The 13,618-nt window shown below is 38.7% G+C and overlaps 1 protein-coding gene across 1 annotated transcript in view; it reads left to right on the top strand.

The window, feature by feature from the left end:
* Positions 1–13,618, top strand: part of LOC122801746 (gamma-aminobutyric acid receptor subunit rho-1) — a 384,251-nt gene that overhangs the window by 282,121 nt on the left and 88,512 nt on the right. Inside the window, exon 5 of the mRNA XM_044071303.1 lies at positions 6,396–6,536. Coding sequence (XP_043927238.1) covers positions 6,396–6,536 — 141 coding nt within the window. The remainder of the gene's footprint in view (positions 1–6,395; positions 6,537–13,618) is intronic.

Genomic DNA, 13,618 nt, shown 5'->3' with positions numbered 1-13,618 from the left:
ACACACAGCTGGGACATCCCCTGCTGTTCTAGCCTCTTGGATCCACTGCTCCAAGAGGTCCCCCTTACACTGCTTCAGGTAGGCATAGTGATGCCTGACCTGCTCACCAGTTTGGGGTATGCCAGTGGCACTGGTGAGGTCATGGGCGAGATGGTCCCAGGCTTCCGCCTTATATTGGGAACCCTGGTATTGGCCCTGCAGCAGTCTCTGCTCATGGTCTTTGACAAGGAGTCCTGCCATGACTCTGGACTCCTGGATACACCAGCGCTGCACCCAAAAGCTCACTCCCTCTCCCCTTCCTGACATGGTGCCTGCAAGTGGAAGCTACAAAGAGTTATGAGATGTATTCCCACCTGTTGGGTTTAAGTAGGGCTGATTTCCTGCATTTTCCCATGATTTGTTGGTTTTGAAAAGGCTAGGCCCTGGGCAAACCTGCTTACCTAAGGTTGGCATTGTTTAAAGGGGTATATCACTGGGCACAATGGGTTAGCTGGCCTACACATTGCTTACACCTCCTTAGCTGGCCTGTGCAATGCTTAGCATTGCTTACATTAGACTTTGCATTATATTTTCTTTTTGGCATTTATTTCTTATTCATTGCATCTTATATATCTGCCTGGTATCCATGATTGATGTGTACATACACTCTATGGGGTCCTTGTGTTTTACTGGGGACTTCAACACTCTATTACAATTACACCTCACTTCTGGGCTTACTGCTGTACTACAGTTCATATATTTATGTTATGTAGTGGGTTATGGAACATATGACTGTATACTGATTCCTTTCACAGGTTCAGTTTGATTTCACTATAGTAAGGACTTGTTTGGTGATACCTCATTTTTCTGTATTGCTCAGATGGCGTGGTGGTTAACTACTGTGACTATAGTGTATAGGGTCCTGGGTTCTAGACCTGCAAGACTGTTTGTTTTGTTTCTGGGCAGAAAAAAGGCCATTTGATACAGAGTGATTAAGGCACTTTTGAGCAGTTCTAAGCGGGTTTGCGCAGGTTTGCGTGAGGGTAAGCAATGCTAACTTCCGGTTACATATGCTTACAGAGAGTTAGCTTTAAAATTGCTTAACCTGTGTGCGCATTGCTTATCCCCGTGCAAACGGGCTTAAACTCACTTACTAGTGCTTAAATATGCTTACTACTGCTTATTGGTGCTTAAACTTGCTTACTAGTGCTTTATTCATTATGACACTGACACCTCACCTGTGCATTTAATTCAGCACTCCAGTTCACAAATATATGTTATTTAGTGGGTTATGCAACAAATATAGTGGTCATAATGTGCTTTGCCATGAAAAATGAAATGTGATGCAGTGGGACTCGAACCGGGAATGCTTGCTCGTAAGGTGAATGCTCTGCCCACTACACTATTGCTATGCTGCTTCATTTACATATATCTTTCTTGTTATCCTCTTCAGTCATTTAAGCTGCATTAGCCGCAGCTAAGCAATGGGTACACCTGCTCAACAACGGTTAGCTTTAATCGAATTTCAAAATAAAAAAGAAAAAGGGTTTGTTCATTTAATTGTATTTGCTATTGCTGTTGTACACATGGGGGAATGTTGCTGGGGATATGCAGACACCTATGAGTGGTCTCGCTCATTTCTTAGGCCTTTCTGCTGTTCTCCATTGCGGGGGCATGTATATTCTGAGAGCTCTGCTCTCAGACACGCCCCCTGCACTCTTACATGCTCTGTGTAAGATTAGGAGCAGAGGCAGCTGGCATCATTAACATGCATGGCGCGCTGCCGTTCTGCTCCTAAATGGCCGCTTCCATGCAGAACCAAGCTAGTCCTGCATGGAAGATTAGTAAATCCGGGGGAATATTTAAAATACCCGTAAAGGTACATGTACATGCATGTATATGTGTGTAAAAATGCATAAACTTGTATACATACCCTATATAGGCATTATTCACATAGTAAGATTTTTTTTACTTTAAAATACATTTTAAAGAGCAAGAGTCATTTAAGCCAGGATAGGAAAATGCATTGTTTTTGAGTTGCCAAAGCAACTCTCTCTCTCCTCTAATGTAAGTGCCCATGGGCCCCCACTGGTATTAAGGTGTACTTTCTCAATAATAATGTAAAGAAAGCAATGATTGCTATATTGTAAAATGTGCTTTTCCAAAGCATTAGCTTTATCCTGCTTGCTAATGCTATACTGGTGTTCATGTACCCTTTGCTTAAATTGCCTTTCCATCTTTCCTATATAGAAGGCAGAGCATTGTTGGCATTTAGCTAAGTAAATAACTCCCTTTGTGTTGCAATTAAATTTTCCCACTAGAACATGTTTTATGTTCCCAACAATAAGGGACGTACTTGTTCCTATGTGTTTACAAGAGGAACATCATCCACATTTTTTCATCCTCCTCTTTGGAATATTAGGGTAAATCTCTCTATCTAGTAATGTCTTAAGGTTACAACCTCTTTTGAATGTAATCCTGGGTCCTAGACCTAATTTGTTTCTCAAATCTCCATCATTATTAATAATCGCCCAGTTTTTATTAAAGATTTCTCTCAAATTAATAGCATCACTAGAGAAAACAGTAGTGAAACTAGTGAAATAATCAAAATTCACACTTATTTCAGTAGAAGGGTTGGCTACAGTTAGTTGATTGTCAACCCTACCAATGCCCCTGTTCAAAATGGGTTGGAAGTGACCTACTTGCCTTTTTCTCCCCACTTCTACTATAATGTCATTAAGAAGAGAACCCATCCTTGTAATCATCCCTTTTAAATTTTCACACTCCTTGTCGAACTCAATATCTAGTGTGATCAACTTGGCTGCCCTAACTAGCTGGGCCTTTAAAACTGCCTTTTTCTGATGAAAGGGATGATTACCACTAAAATGGAGGAAATCATTCAAATATGTTGGTTTACGGTATATTTGGGCTATGTATCTGTTATTTAATAAGTCATTTTCCAACCACACATCCAAATAAGAGATGGCATGTGTTTCTAATTGATGTGTAAACTCAAGAAATGAGGTTAAATTTGATAACATGGTCATAAAATTGTGAGCCTCATCCATACTACCCTTAAATAATAAGAACATATCATCTAGGTACCTAGTGTACCAATAGACTTTGTTCTTAAACATCTCATGTTGGAACAATGAATGTTTTTCCCAGTGGGCCATGACACAATTGGCAAAAGTACCACCACAGGGGGAGCCCATCGCCACCCCCATTTTCTGAAGAAATAGTTCACCATCAATTGAAAAATAATTATTAGTAAGAATCAATTCCAACAGGCTAATACGCAAATCTATGTCTTCTCCTGGAGCTCCCTTATTCAAAAGGGATTCACATACCCAATCCAGACCTATACTCTGTGGGATGACCGTATAGAGGTCTTTGACATCGATTGTCAAAAAATTACAGTCCTGATCAAATATCAAGTTGTTTAATGTGTGTAAGAATTTCCAGGAATATTTACATATTTGTCTTACTGTTTCAAGATATATTTTTAGCCTGTGATCCACAAACTTGGCGCAGGCATAAGTGATGGAATTCCTCCCATCAACTATGAGTCTAAAAGGGGGGTCATTAATGTTTTTATGTACCTTGGGGATCCCGAATAGCATAGGTGTAATGGGTCCTGACATATTCAAATAGTTGAGTGTATCTAAATCAATATAGCCTTCCAAAAACAAGTCATTGATAGCAATCCTTAGCCTTTGGTAAGCCCCAGTCATTTCAGTTAAAGAAACTCTTTCATATGCCTCATTATCGAGCATCCCCTCTTGTTATGTAATCTGCCTGCTCCATAAAAACTAGGCCTCCCCCTTTGACAGGACGCATAACTCTAACACCAGACATCCTTAGATCCTTTATATCCTGAATTTCTGTTTGTGTTTAATTCCTGCTGTTTTGATTACCAGTGGAAATGTTTAATAAATATCTTATGTCTGCTTCACAAACCATTTCAAATAAACCAATAGTTGTTTGTAGTGGGGGGTTAAAATGCTAGAAACTCTAAATTCAGATAACAATGGTAAACTATTACCCAAAAGTAACTGTAAATTAAGTTTACAGATATAAAGTTTCAAGTCCAGCGATGTCCTGGCCAGATTAGCCCTCACTGAAGGAACAAAAGTAAGACCCCTGGCCAAAATTTCAATAAGATCAGTTTTAACAGCAACTGCAGAATAATTGTAAAAATTAAAGTCACCTTCAGTATTCGTGCAGACATTGACACAGTGAACCAGGCCATCCGCTCCATCAATAATGCCATAGTCTGCTACCTCCTCCTTCGATTCTGCCTTCTGGTTCACTGAATCCTCTGGCTGTTGCCCTGGGGTCTGTTGGGTTGCTGCTGTTGACCATTCCGAAAACCCTGAGAATTAGATCCACCATTATTGTAGGTTTGTCGGCTACTTAATCGATTGTCCCAACCTTCAGGGGTATTTGTTGTATTTTCATCTAATAAGTAAGTGGATACATCCAACTGTGATTCATTGGGGTTTAAACTACTATGAGACTCGATGCCAGGGCAACTTAAATTGCCCATTCATTGTGAAATTGGTGTCAGAAGGTATGCAGTACCTGACTCTTACTCCTTCTTGTCCCGTTCCATTTTTTTCATCTCCCCCACTCTTAACTAACTTCAATACTGGCGTAAATGTGGCAAAATTCAAATTTGTATCTCAAAAAGTCACAGTCAAGCCATATTTTCTGTTCCAAAATACAAAGTTCACTTTTTAGTTGATCCATTTGTGCATTATAATGCTTCAGCAATAACTCCAAAAACTCTATCCCTTGTCTATCAAATAGTTTCAATAAATCTAGATGAAAGGGAGACTTTTGAATAAGGCAAGTTGGGTAACGTCACTGTCTGAGACCTCGGGGAATGTGTTGCCGCTGTATGCATTCCCTAAGGTAAATGACTTCAAGCTGAAGTTTGTTGCACTTCATAAGTTTAACATCAAATTCTTTTAAATTGTTAACAATGAAGTTCACATTATGTTCAGTGTCCATTACCTAATTGCGTTTTTCTGCATTGCTGTTCTGCAAACTAAAGGTAACTGCTTTATCTAGCCAGTCATTGAGGTGGGGAATAACAGTAGTAGTGTTCTCTGTACTGTTATTATTACTTCTAGCATTAGTAACATTACTATTAGGTTCAGTAACTGTCCCTTCTAATGGAGTAAACAAATTTGTCAGAGGGACTGACAAAATAATACTGAGCCCCATACTACCTTGTTCGGCACAGATCCGTTGGTTAGATAAATTCAAACATGGGAGGTTCCTGCCATTAGTGGTGGCTGGTTGCGTTTTGCTGTGAGTAATCCTTCTAGCCAAATCATCAACATGGTCATTGAGTTGCTGTATTAAAAGTGTAAGGTTCCCAATCGCAGTGTCAGCATTCATAGAGTTATTATTCTGGAAGAATAATGAAGGAGAATTGGCGTTCCCTTCTGAATCCATGTAGATAAACAGACAAACATTTAAATTAAAAACAAGCACAACAAACAAATCCAAATTCCAAAAACAAGAATGCCACTTCCAAATAAATACAGGGATTTATTCTTGTGAGCACCTTCATCCACTTACAGTGAAGGAACTTCGTCAGACAAATAAACACAAGTTGTTTCACCATTTAAATAGTAAAATTGTAAGTAATTAATGACATCACATTCTCTCCCACATTAATTAATGCAAATAATTACAAAAATAAAACAATGCTTATAAATTTAAAGACACAATATTTAAAATACCCATAAAGGTACATGTATATGCATGTATATGTGTGTAAACTTGTATACATCCCCCATATAGGCATTATTCACCTAGTAAGATTTTTTAACTTTAAAATACATTTTAAAGAGCAAGAGTCATTTAAGCCAGGATAGGAAAATGCATTGGTTTTGAGTTGCCAAAGCAACTCTCTCTCCTCTAAGCGAAGTACATGTGTATGCATTTTTACACACATACAGTATTAAAGAATGCAACCAAAAATGTAAAAAATGGAAACTATCCCATCAGTATCTTCACAAAAAGCATACAACTAAGTTTTTCATTTAAGTTTTATTTACTTTGATATCATAGATTAGTACTAAGCTAAATGCCCTTGCAAGCCATTTTAAGCTTAGCCAATTATCCCTTGTGAGACTGAAACCCTACACCGTGTGTTTGTAAGGCAAACACCTTAACCATTAGGCCACCCTCCCAATCACACTTCTAGCATTTGAGCTATCACAGCCTTTGATGGAATAATACACTGAAACACACATGAATAAATATGTATTAATTCAGTCTGTACTATAGTAACATAGACTAAATTACCAGTAGTAAGAATACTTTGTGATTAAATATATAACTCTCCTGTGTCTTCCATGGACAAATTGAATAAAAAAAATTTGTTCTCTCAATTTTAGATGCCTACACAGAAGATGATCTTATGCTATACTGGAAGAATGGAAATGATTCACTGAAGACAGATGAAAGAATATCATTATCTCAGTTTCTTATACAAGCATTCCACACAACTACAAAACTTGCCTTTTACAGTAGCACAGGTAATCTAAAAGGATCACTGTTTATACAGTGCAATCATATATTCAGATCTTGTACCATCAAGGTAATCTTTATCTACAAACTAAGGAAAATAAAGAAATCCTACAGAATAACATTTACAGACAACTTTGAATCTAACTGTTGAAGGGTATCCTCTGTAGTAAATTCATTTGTCTACCTGTCTCTGTTGTAATAAGTCAATAAAACTGTGAAATATTAACAATTTTTGTAGGAGCTTACTGTGCCTAAATAAGACGCCTTCTGAAAGAAAATGTTATTCTGTTTATTCAAATAACAGAATACAAGCACCCCTGGAAGCACTACAAGTCAGCTTAATCCTAAGAAACCCCCTTATTTGAAGCATACATTCAATGCAGGGGTGTCAAGAGATGCTATGATTAAAAGGTGCCTGTTATTGGGACATAATCTGAAAATGAACCCAACATAAATTATTGGATTTCAAAAGTTAAAACTTGCTGCCAAGCTGCACACTTTTTTTGCCTGTGTCTCTGTGTTTTATGCTGAGACATTTTCTTTGCTCATTAACTTCTTTTTTTTGTAGTACTTACACTTCACATATGTTTTCCATTATTTCTTTTTACCAGGTCTGTATTAGTACATTACTGACAGGTGTCAAGATTTCCCAGTAATCTGGCAACATAACCTTTGTAGTGTAATTACTTGAGAAGGTACACCCATGCAAACATAAAATAAGTGATGGACAAACATCGAGGCAAATATAATAAAGGAAAGAAAGGCTACGATTTCAGGAAGCATATATAGATAAAAGGAGTCCACAAAAAGATCGAGCAAAAGTTAGAAGTGAGAAATAAAGCTTAAGGTAAAACAAAATATGTCACTGTTTTTGAAATACTTAGTAGTGTCAGTGTCGTCACAACTTCAGTAAAGTTGAGAGTTTCATCTGCTTGCTTAAACTGTCAATATGTGAAAAGTACTGTCAGTTTTCCTCTTTTCTCCCAATGTTATAATTCTACATATACAAGAATACAAGTAATGGTTTTGGTGGCCCAGTTAGGTGTTATGATTCTTTTACCCATCATTTTGTTTTACTTGTTCATATTTACATTTTTGATATACCAAAGAATATGTCTGTGACCCATCTTACTGTTGGATAAAGTAACAAATGAGACCCAAAATGGAAATGGAAGAATAGTTCAACTCATTGAATTGCATGCACCCAGAAAAAGGAAAGCAGAAACAATCACCCATATGGGATTTAGTAAAAAAATTTAAAAAAGTGTGCAAAGCAAGTGGTTCATGCATGGGCTGGCTAGCAGGTGAATGCTCATAGGATGCAAGGTTACAAAAATAAATAAATAAATAAATAAATAAAGCTTCCAATCAGCACAACTGTCATTTAGTAAACTCCCTGACAGAGGAAACAGCTGAATGAACCGAGGAATGTAGTCCCAAAACAATCCCTAAAGAAGCTTGCAGCATACAATAAAGCTGCTGTCTATGCCTCACAAATAAGTCCTAGTGATGGCACCACACTATGGTATGAGCAAGGCATATAACTGAACATAGTACATGCCATAGTATACAGTATGTAAATACAACTATTTTTTATTTATTTGACATTTGTTAACCAGGATAGTCCGAATGGATCAATAGAACCCATTTTCAGAGGAGGCCCAGTGAGAAAAGTTCCAGATACAGACAATACATTTGGTCCCCACCAAAAGAAAGTACAGATGTATGAACATACCATACAGTTGCTGGTAGACCTGGTCTAGAACCCCCCCCCCCACTATGTATAAAATGCAGACACAAAGACACACACCAACCAAACACAAATGTATCCAGCAAACATGACATATCCCAATTATCCTCAGTACAACAACATGACATACAATGGAAATAGCAATTCATCCTAGCTAGTTAGTGAAGCACACTCCACAGTACAGCATATACAATAATACTGTACTGTGCAACCTATGAAGTACAGTACAATTAACTCCTAAAGACAGTAATACCAACTCATCCAGTTACTACTGTACAATAATAATAGGCACACATTCCTAACACTATACATATATACATGTACATCCTTACGCAACACACATAGACACACACACACACACACACACACACACACACACACACACACACACACACACACACACACACACACACACACACACACACACACACACACACACATATGCACACACTTGTATACTACATGTGAGGTAGACTCATTATCATATACATCCATTAGGGATACACAAACAGCCTTGGAAATCATGAGAAAAACCTACTTTTTTCCATGCTGTTGAGCACGTAAAGCAGTTAACAACCAAAATAGTAATGAGGCTGATTTAGACTCAACTTCATACACCACTCATTATAGATCTACAATAATCTGGCAGTGCCTTTTGTAACACATGGATTTGTTTACATGGAAGGTATTCTGCCAGGCCCCCCAAGATCTAGTTTAATGGGGATAGGTAGGGAATTTGCCTGCAGTGAGTTCCATTTGTCTGCTTTGAGCATCTCTGACTGTGACCTCAGCAATGTGAATTGTACCATTTCTGTGTTTATGAGGTCCAAATCAGATATACAGTAACAAAGGGTAGCAGAACCTTCCTCAAATGCATTCTAGCTTCATAGCCCACTAAGGTGAATAGCACTATGGTGTCGTCAATCAGTGCCTCTCAGGGTGTTCTATGTCCATCCTTAACAAACCAACCAGTGCTACCAGCCTCACCCCTAATCTGGGACTCCCTTGTCATGCACTGTAAGATCCCACTGTACCAATGTTCTTCTTTTTCACATCTTCTTGTCAGTCACCAAAATCAAATGCTTAAACAGGGATGAAGGCTAAACAGTGGATCAGTCTGGCTGGCTTGCAGCAGGTATTTGAGACAACATTCAGCAAAACATAAAATAAAATAATGAATTATTTCAAAACATTAAACACTGGCATCTGTCATGATCTGCCTAGTTATCACTGTTTTTTTATTTATTTACTTACTGAGGTAGGGCATTGATCTCCATGAACCTTTTTTCAGGCTCAGCCTGGCATTACTGAATGGATCAGTGACTTGTTCAGAGTCAACCAATTAAGCAACTGAGGCTGAGAGATTCAAACCCTGGTCTATTGGACCACAGGAAAAGCTTGTTAACAGTGCCTTAATCCTCTGTACCAATTGTCAAATATTTTTTTTACATATAGATTCTAGGAAAAAAAACTCATAAAAAAGAAAGCATATTACATCCTGCAAATCCACAAACAAATTTCAAATCATAAGCCATTCCTGTGAAGTGGAAAGCAAATAGAAACAAGCATTTCTCAATGTCCTGACACTAATGCTGAACTGAAGTAATAGAGATTAATAATGTATTGTCAACAAAAAAGGAAAATATGAGATAGCGTATAAGTAGAAATTAAGACAGTGATCACTCAGTATATTCAGGATATTATGTTGTGCAATGTTATGAGTGCCAGCAATACGTTTTCTTTTTCTAAAATATTTTCTCACATTCATGAATGTGAAATTAACCATGCTGGTTAGAAGCATTGATCAGTATGTCATATTCTAATGTTTTACTCTGTTAACGTCATTATTAGAAACAGTGCTATATTCTAGGCAAACAATATTATTGCAGTTTTTATGCAGCGGTATTTAAAACATTGGCACGTTATTGATAAACAGTATTGTTAACATCTGTTTCATACTAATGTCAAGTAATGCCTGTATATTTTCAGTTTTATTTCAATCTGAAAACTGGTACATTTTATGAATTACTTCCGGAGTGTAGCCCAAATTATCCAGGCAGCAGGGAAAGAACAGTACTATAAATGCACCTCCTCTGCAAAAAAAAACAAAACAGTGAGTTAAAGTACTGAATTTTAAAGTTCTGTTTCAGAGCATTCTTCAAGTAAGGTATTATATTTATTATTAGGTTATGAGTACCTATTCAGTTAACTATGTGTAACAAAGTAAGAACATTATTTCCAGATGCCTAAAAAGTCTCCAATCCTACAGACAGAAGCCATAAGGCTTAGTAGTCCAGAACCCCATTACTTGGTTGGCAAAATCTGTAATATTTTGCAAAAACTATAATAAGTCTACAGATGTTTTCTTATATAACATTGAAAAGGTAAAGATATTTAAAACCTCTGATTTAACTGAGATGGAGGTTTTCAACCACAATGATTTTAATGAAACTAGACTTCATAGCCATGATTAACAGACTGATCTGTTGTAAAAAGAAGCAGCAATATTAGAAAAACAGTTTCTTTTTTATCTTTGATGTGCAGCAGCTAGTTACTCATCAACACCACTGATGCAAAATGATGGCACATTTACAATATATAGGGTCACAGGTTCATAGGAAGTTACTAGGCTAGCAGCGCTAGAGCCTTTATCAGGCAAGTCATGTTAATCCCAGGTTACCCCAATTGTCCTTGGTTAGATACATGTACTTTACAGATCAGCACCGACTACCCCTGTCCATGACAGACATGGGTGCCACCCCCAGAGTGAATTTGCAGTCAACCATCCATTTGTCCAGGTTGCATTTGAATAGGGTCACTGAGGAGCTCTGCTTTACACAAATTGGAAGTTTATTCCAGAGCAGTGGCAATCTCTGGGAGACATACCTGTCTGTCCAGCATGTTCTGTTAATATCACTGGCAAGGCTGAGCTCCCAAGAGCGAGTGACTGCAGTGGCATTTGATCTGCAGATGTGCAGCATTTCCATCAGGTCAGGGTCAGAGACTGCCCTGTAGGCCAGGCACAAGCCACCTCTCAGTAACCTATATGATACAGAGTACAGTGACTGGGCTTTCAGTCTCTCCATGTAGGTCATGGTTTGGAGGCCCTGTGTCTTCTTAGTGAGAAACCTCTGCGGTCTGTCCAGTTGCTGCAGGTGTCTGGTGAGATGCATGCAGAAGGGAGCATTGTACTCTATTAATCATCTGATTAGGGCCAAGTGAAGTGGGGTTATAACATCTTTAGACCTGGATTCCATGCATTTACATATGAGATGCACAATGTAGGAGGCTATCCTTACCACCATGGAAACCTGATGGTCAATGTTCAGATTGCTGTCAACCTGTGTTCCCAGATCTCGCACTACTGAGTTTGAACTTAGAGGGGTTCTGTCATATTATAATTAATACGGAATCTTGCATTTTTGCATTTAGTTTTGGACCGTAACTTTGGCACCAGTCATTTTTTGTGTTAGCCCCTCCTGTAATATGTTGACATCATTGGTGGACTCAGTGATTGCTCCTAGTTTCCAATCATCAGCAAACTTAGCAAGCCAAAGGCCACCTGCTTTAGTCCGGATGTCCAAGAAATAGATTCCACACAGTAAATGGCCCATTACAGATCCTTGTGGTATGCCACTGGTGATGGGTCTACTGGCAGAGGTGGAGTCACCAGCTTTGACAGCATGTGTTCTGTTGGTAAGCCAATTAGTTACCCATCTAGTGATGTAAGGATTAACACCTAGCTGGGAGAATTTTTCAATGACACCTGAGTGAGGGATTGTGACAAAGGCTTTGGCTATGTCCAGATAGGCTGTATGCACTGTCTTACCTTCATCCAGGGCTTTGGTGATATTCTTCATAAAGTCTACCAGGTTCAACAAGCACAATCTACCCTTAATGAAGCCAAACTGAATTGGGTCAGGAGTTTAAAGGTCACCTATGTCCTTGTTGATAAGATCCATGATGATCCTTTCTATGGCATTGCAGATGAGGCTGATTAGACTTTTAGGTCTATAGTTCCCAGGGTCGGTTGATGGCTCCCCTTTATGCAAGGGGATTACTGTTGCTGTTCTCTATTCTGCTGGTACAAAGCCAGTTCTCAGGCTATGGTTAAAGAGAATGGCAAGTGGGTCAGCTACGTCCTATTTTAGGTTGTTTAGTAAGCAACCTGGGATGTTATCTGGCCCCATTGAGACCCTGTTTTTGGCCTTGGAAAGCACAAATATGCCTTGATCTCTAGAGATACTAGGTAGAAAACTGGTGTCAGGTATGCTTTGGGGAATGGCTGTTGGGGATAGGGGGTGAAGTTTGTGCAAAATCTCTCAGTTAGCAGGTTGGAAATTTCCTTCTGTATAGTGTGAGTGGTACCATCTACTACCAATTTGGCACATAGCTGGGCACTTCCTTTTAGAATTCGGATGTAGTTAAAAAATTCCGTATGATTGTCCTTCACTAGGTATGCTATTTTAGCTTCATAATTAGCTTCAGAGGACTTTACAAGGCTTCTTATTTGCTTGTTTAATCTGTGGAGAGAATTCTTGCTGTGCAGAGGTAGTTGCCTCTTGTTCCTGGACATCAGTTTCTTCCTTTTTTTATACAATCTGTTTATACTAGATGTCCACCAAGGTGGCTTGTTTTTTCAGAATGGCCTGATTTTAATCTGGTCAAGTATAGCCGAGTCTATACAGTTGCTAAGATGATTATACAGGACATTTGTGAACATCTCTGCATAAGAGTCATTATTGCCTGTGATTGTAGGTGGTATAAAACTTTTTATACCATCACTTAGTAAGCTGTATTTTGCTTTGGAGAAGTTCCTTAGTTTTTTTTTTTTGCTCTTTTGGGGATGTGGGGTCCAACAGTTACTTTGAATGAGACTGATTTATGGTCCAACCTTACCAGGGAGGGCATCACACAAGAGGCAGTGCAGTGACCACCCATGTTGGTGAGTACTGTGTCAAGGACATTAGACCCCCTTGTGGGGGTGCAGGCTATCTGATCTAGAGCATTTGTACTGACAAAATCCATGAACCACTGGGCAAGCATGTTTGAGCTTGTGTATGTTACCCAGTCGATAGAGGGATAATTGAAATCTACCATGACTAAGGTGTTGGGCTGTATAGTGAGTGACCCCAGCAAGTCCAGGTAGCCGGTGTGCTTCTTTTGGTTCATGGAGGGGGACCTATAGCTATCAATGATGTGATAGGGTGTTTTGCCTATAGCTAATTAGACATGGAGTAGTTCAACAGAGTCATATTGTTTGACCAATCTGGAGGTGTACTTGGCTTTAATGAAGATGGGAACCTCCACCTTTGGTTCTTTCACACTCATTCTGAGATC

Source organism: Protopterus annectens, chromosome 1.part0 (assembly GCF_019279795.1).
Source record: "Protopterus annectens isolate FY-2018-M chromosome 1.part0, PAN1.0, whole genome shotgun sequence".
NCBI classification, from domain to species: domain Eukaryota; kingdom Metazoa; phylum Chordata; order Ceratodontiformes; family Protopteridae; genus Protopterus; species Protopterus annectens.
This window is presented reverse-complemented; position numbering and strand designations above follow the sequence as displayed.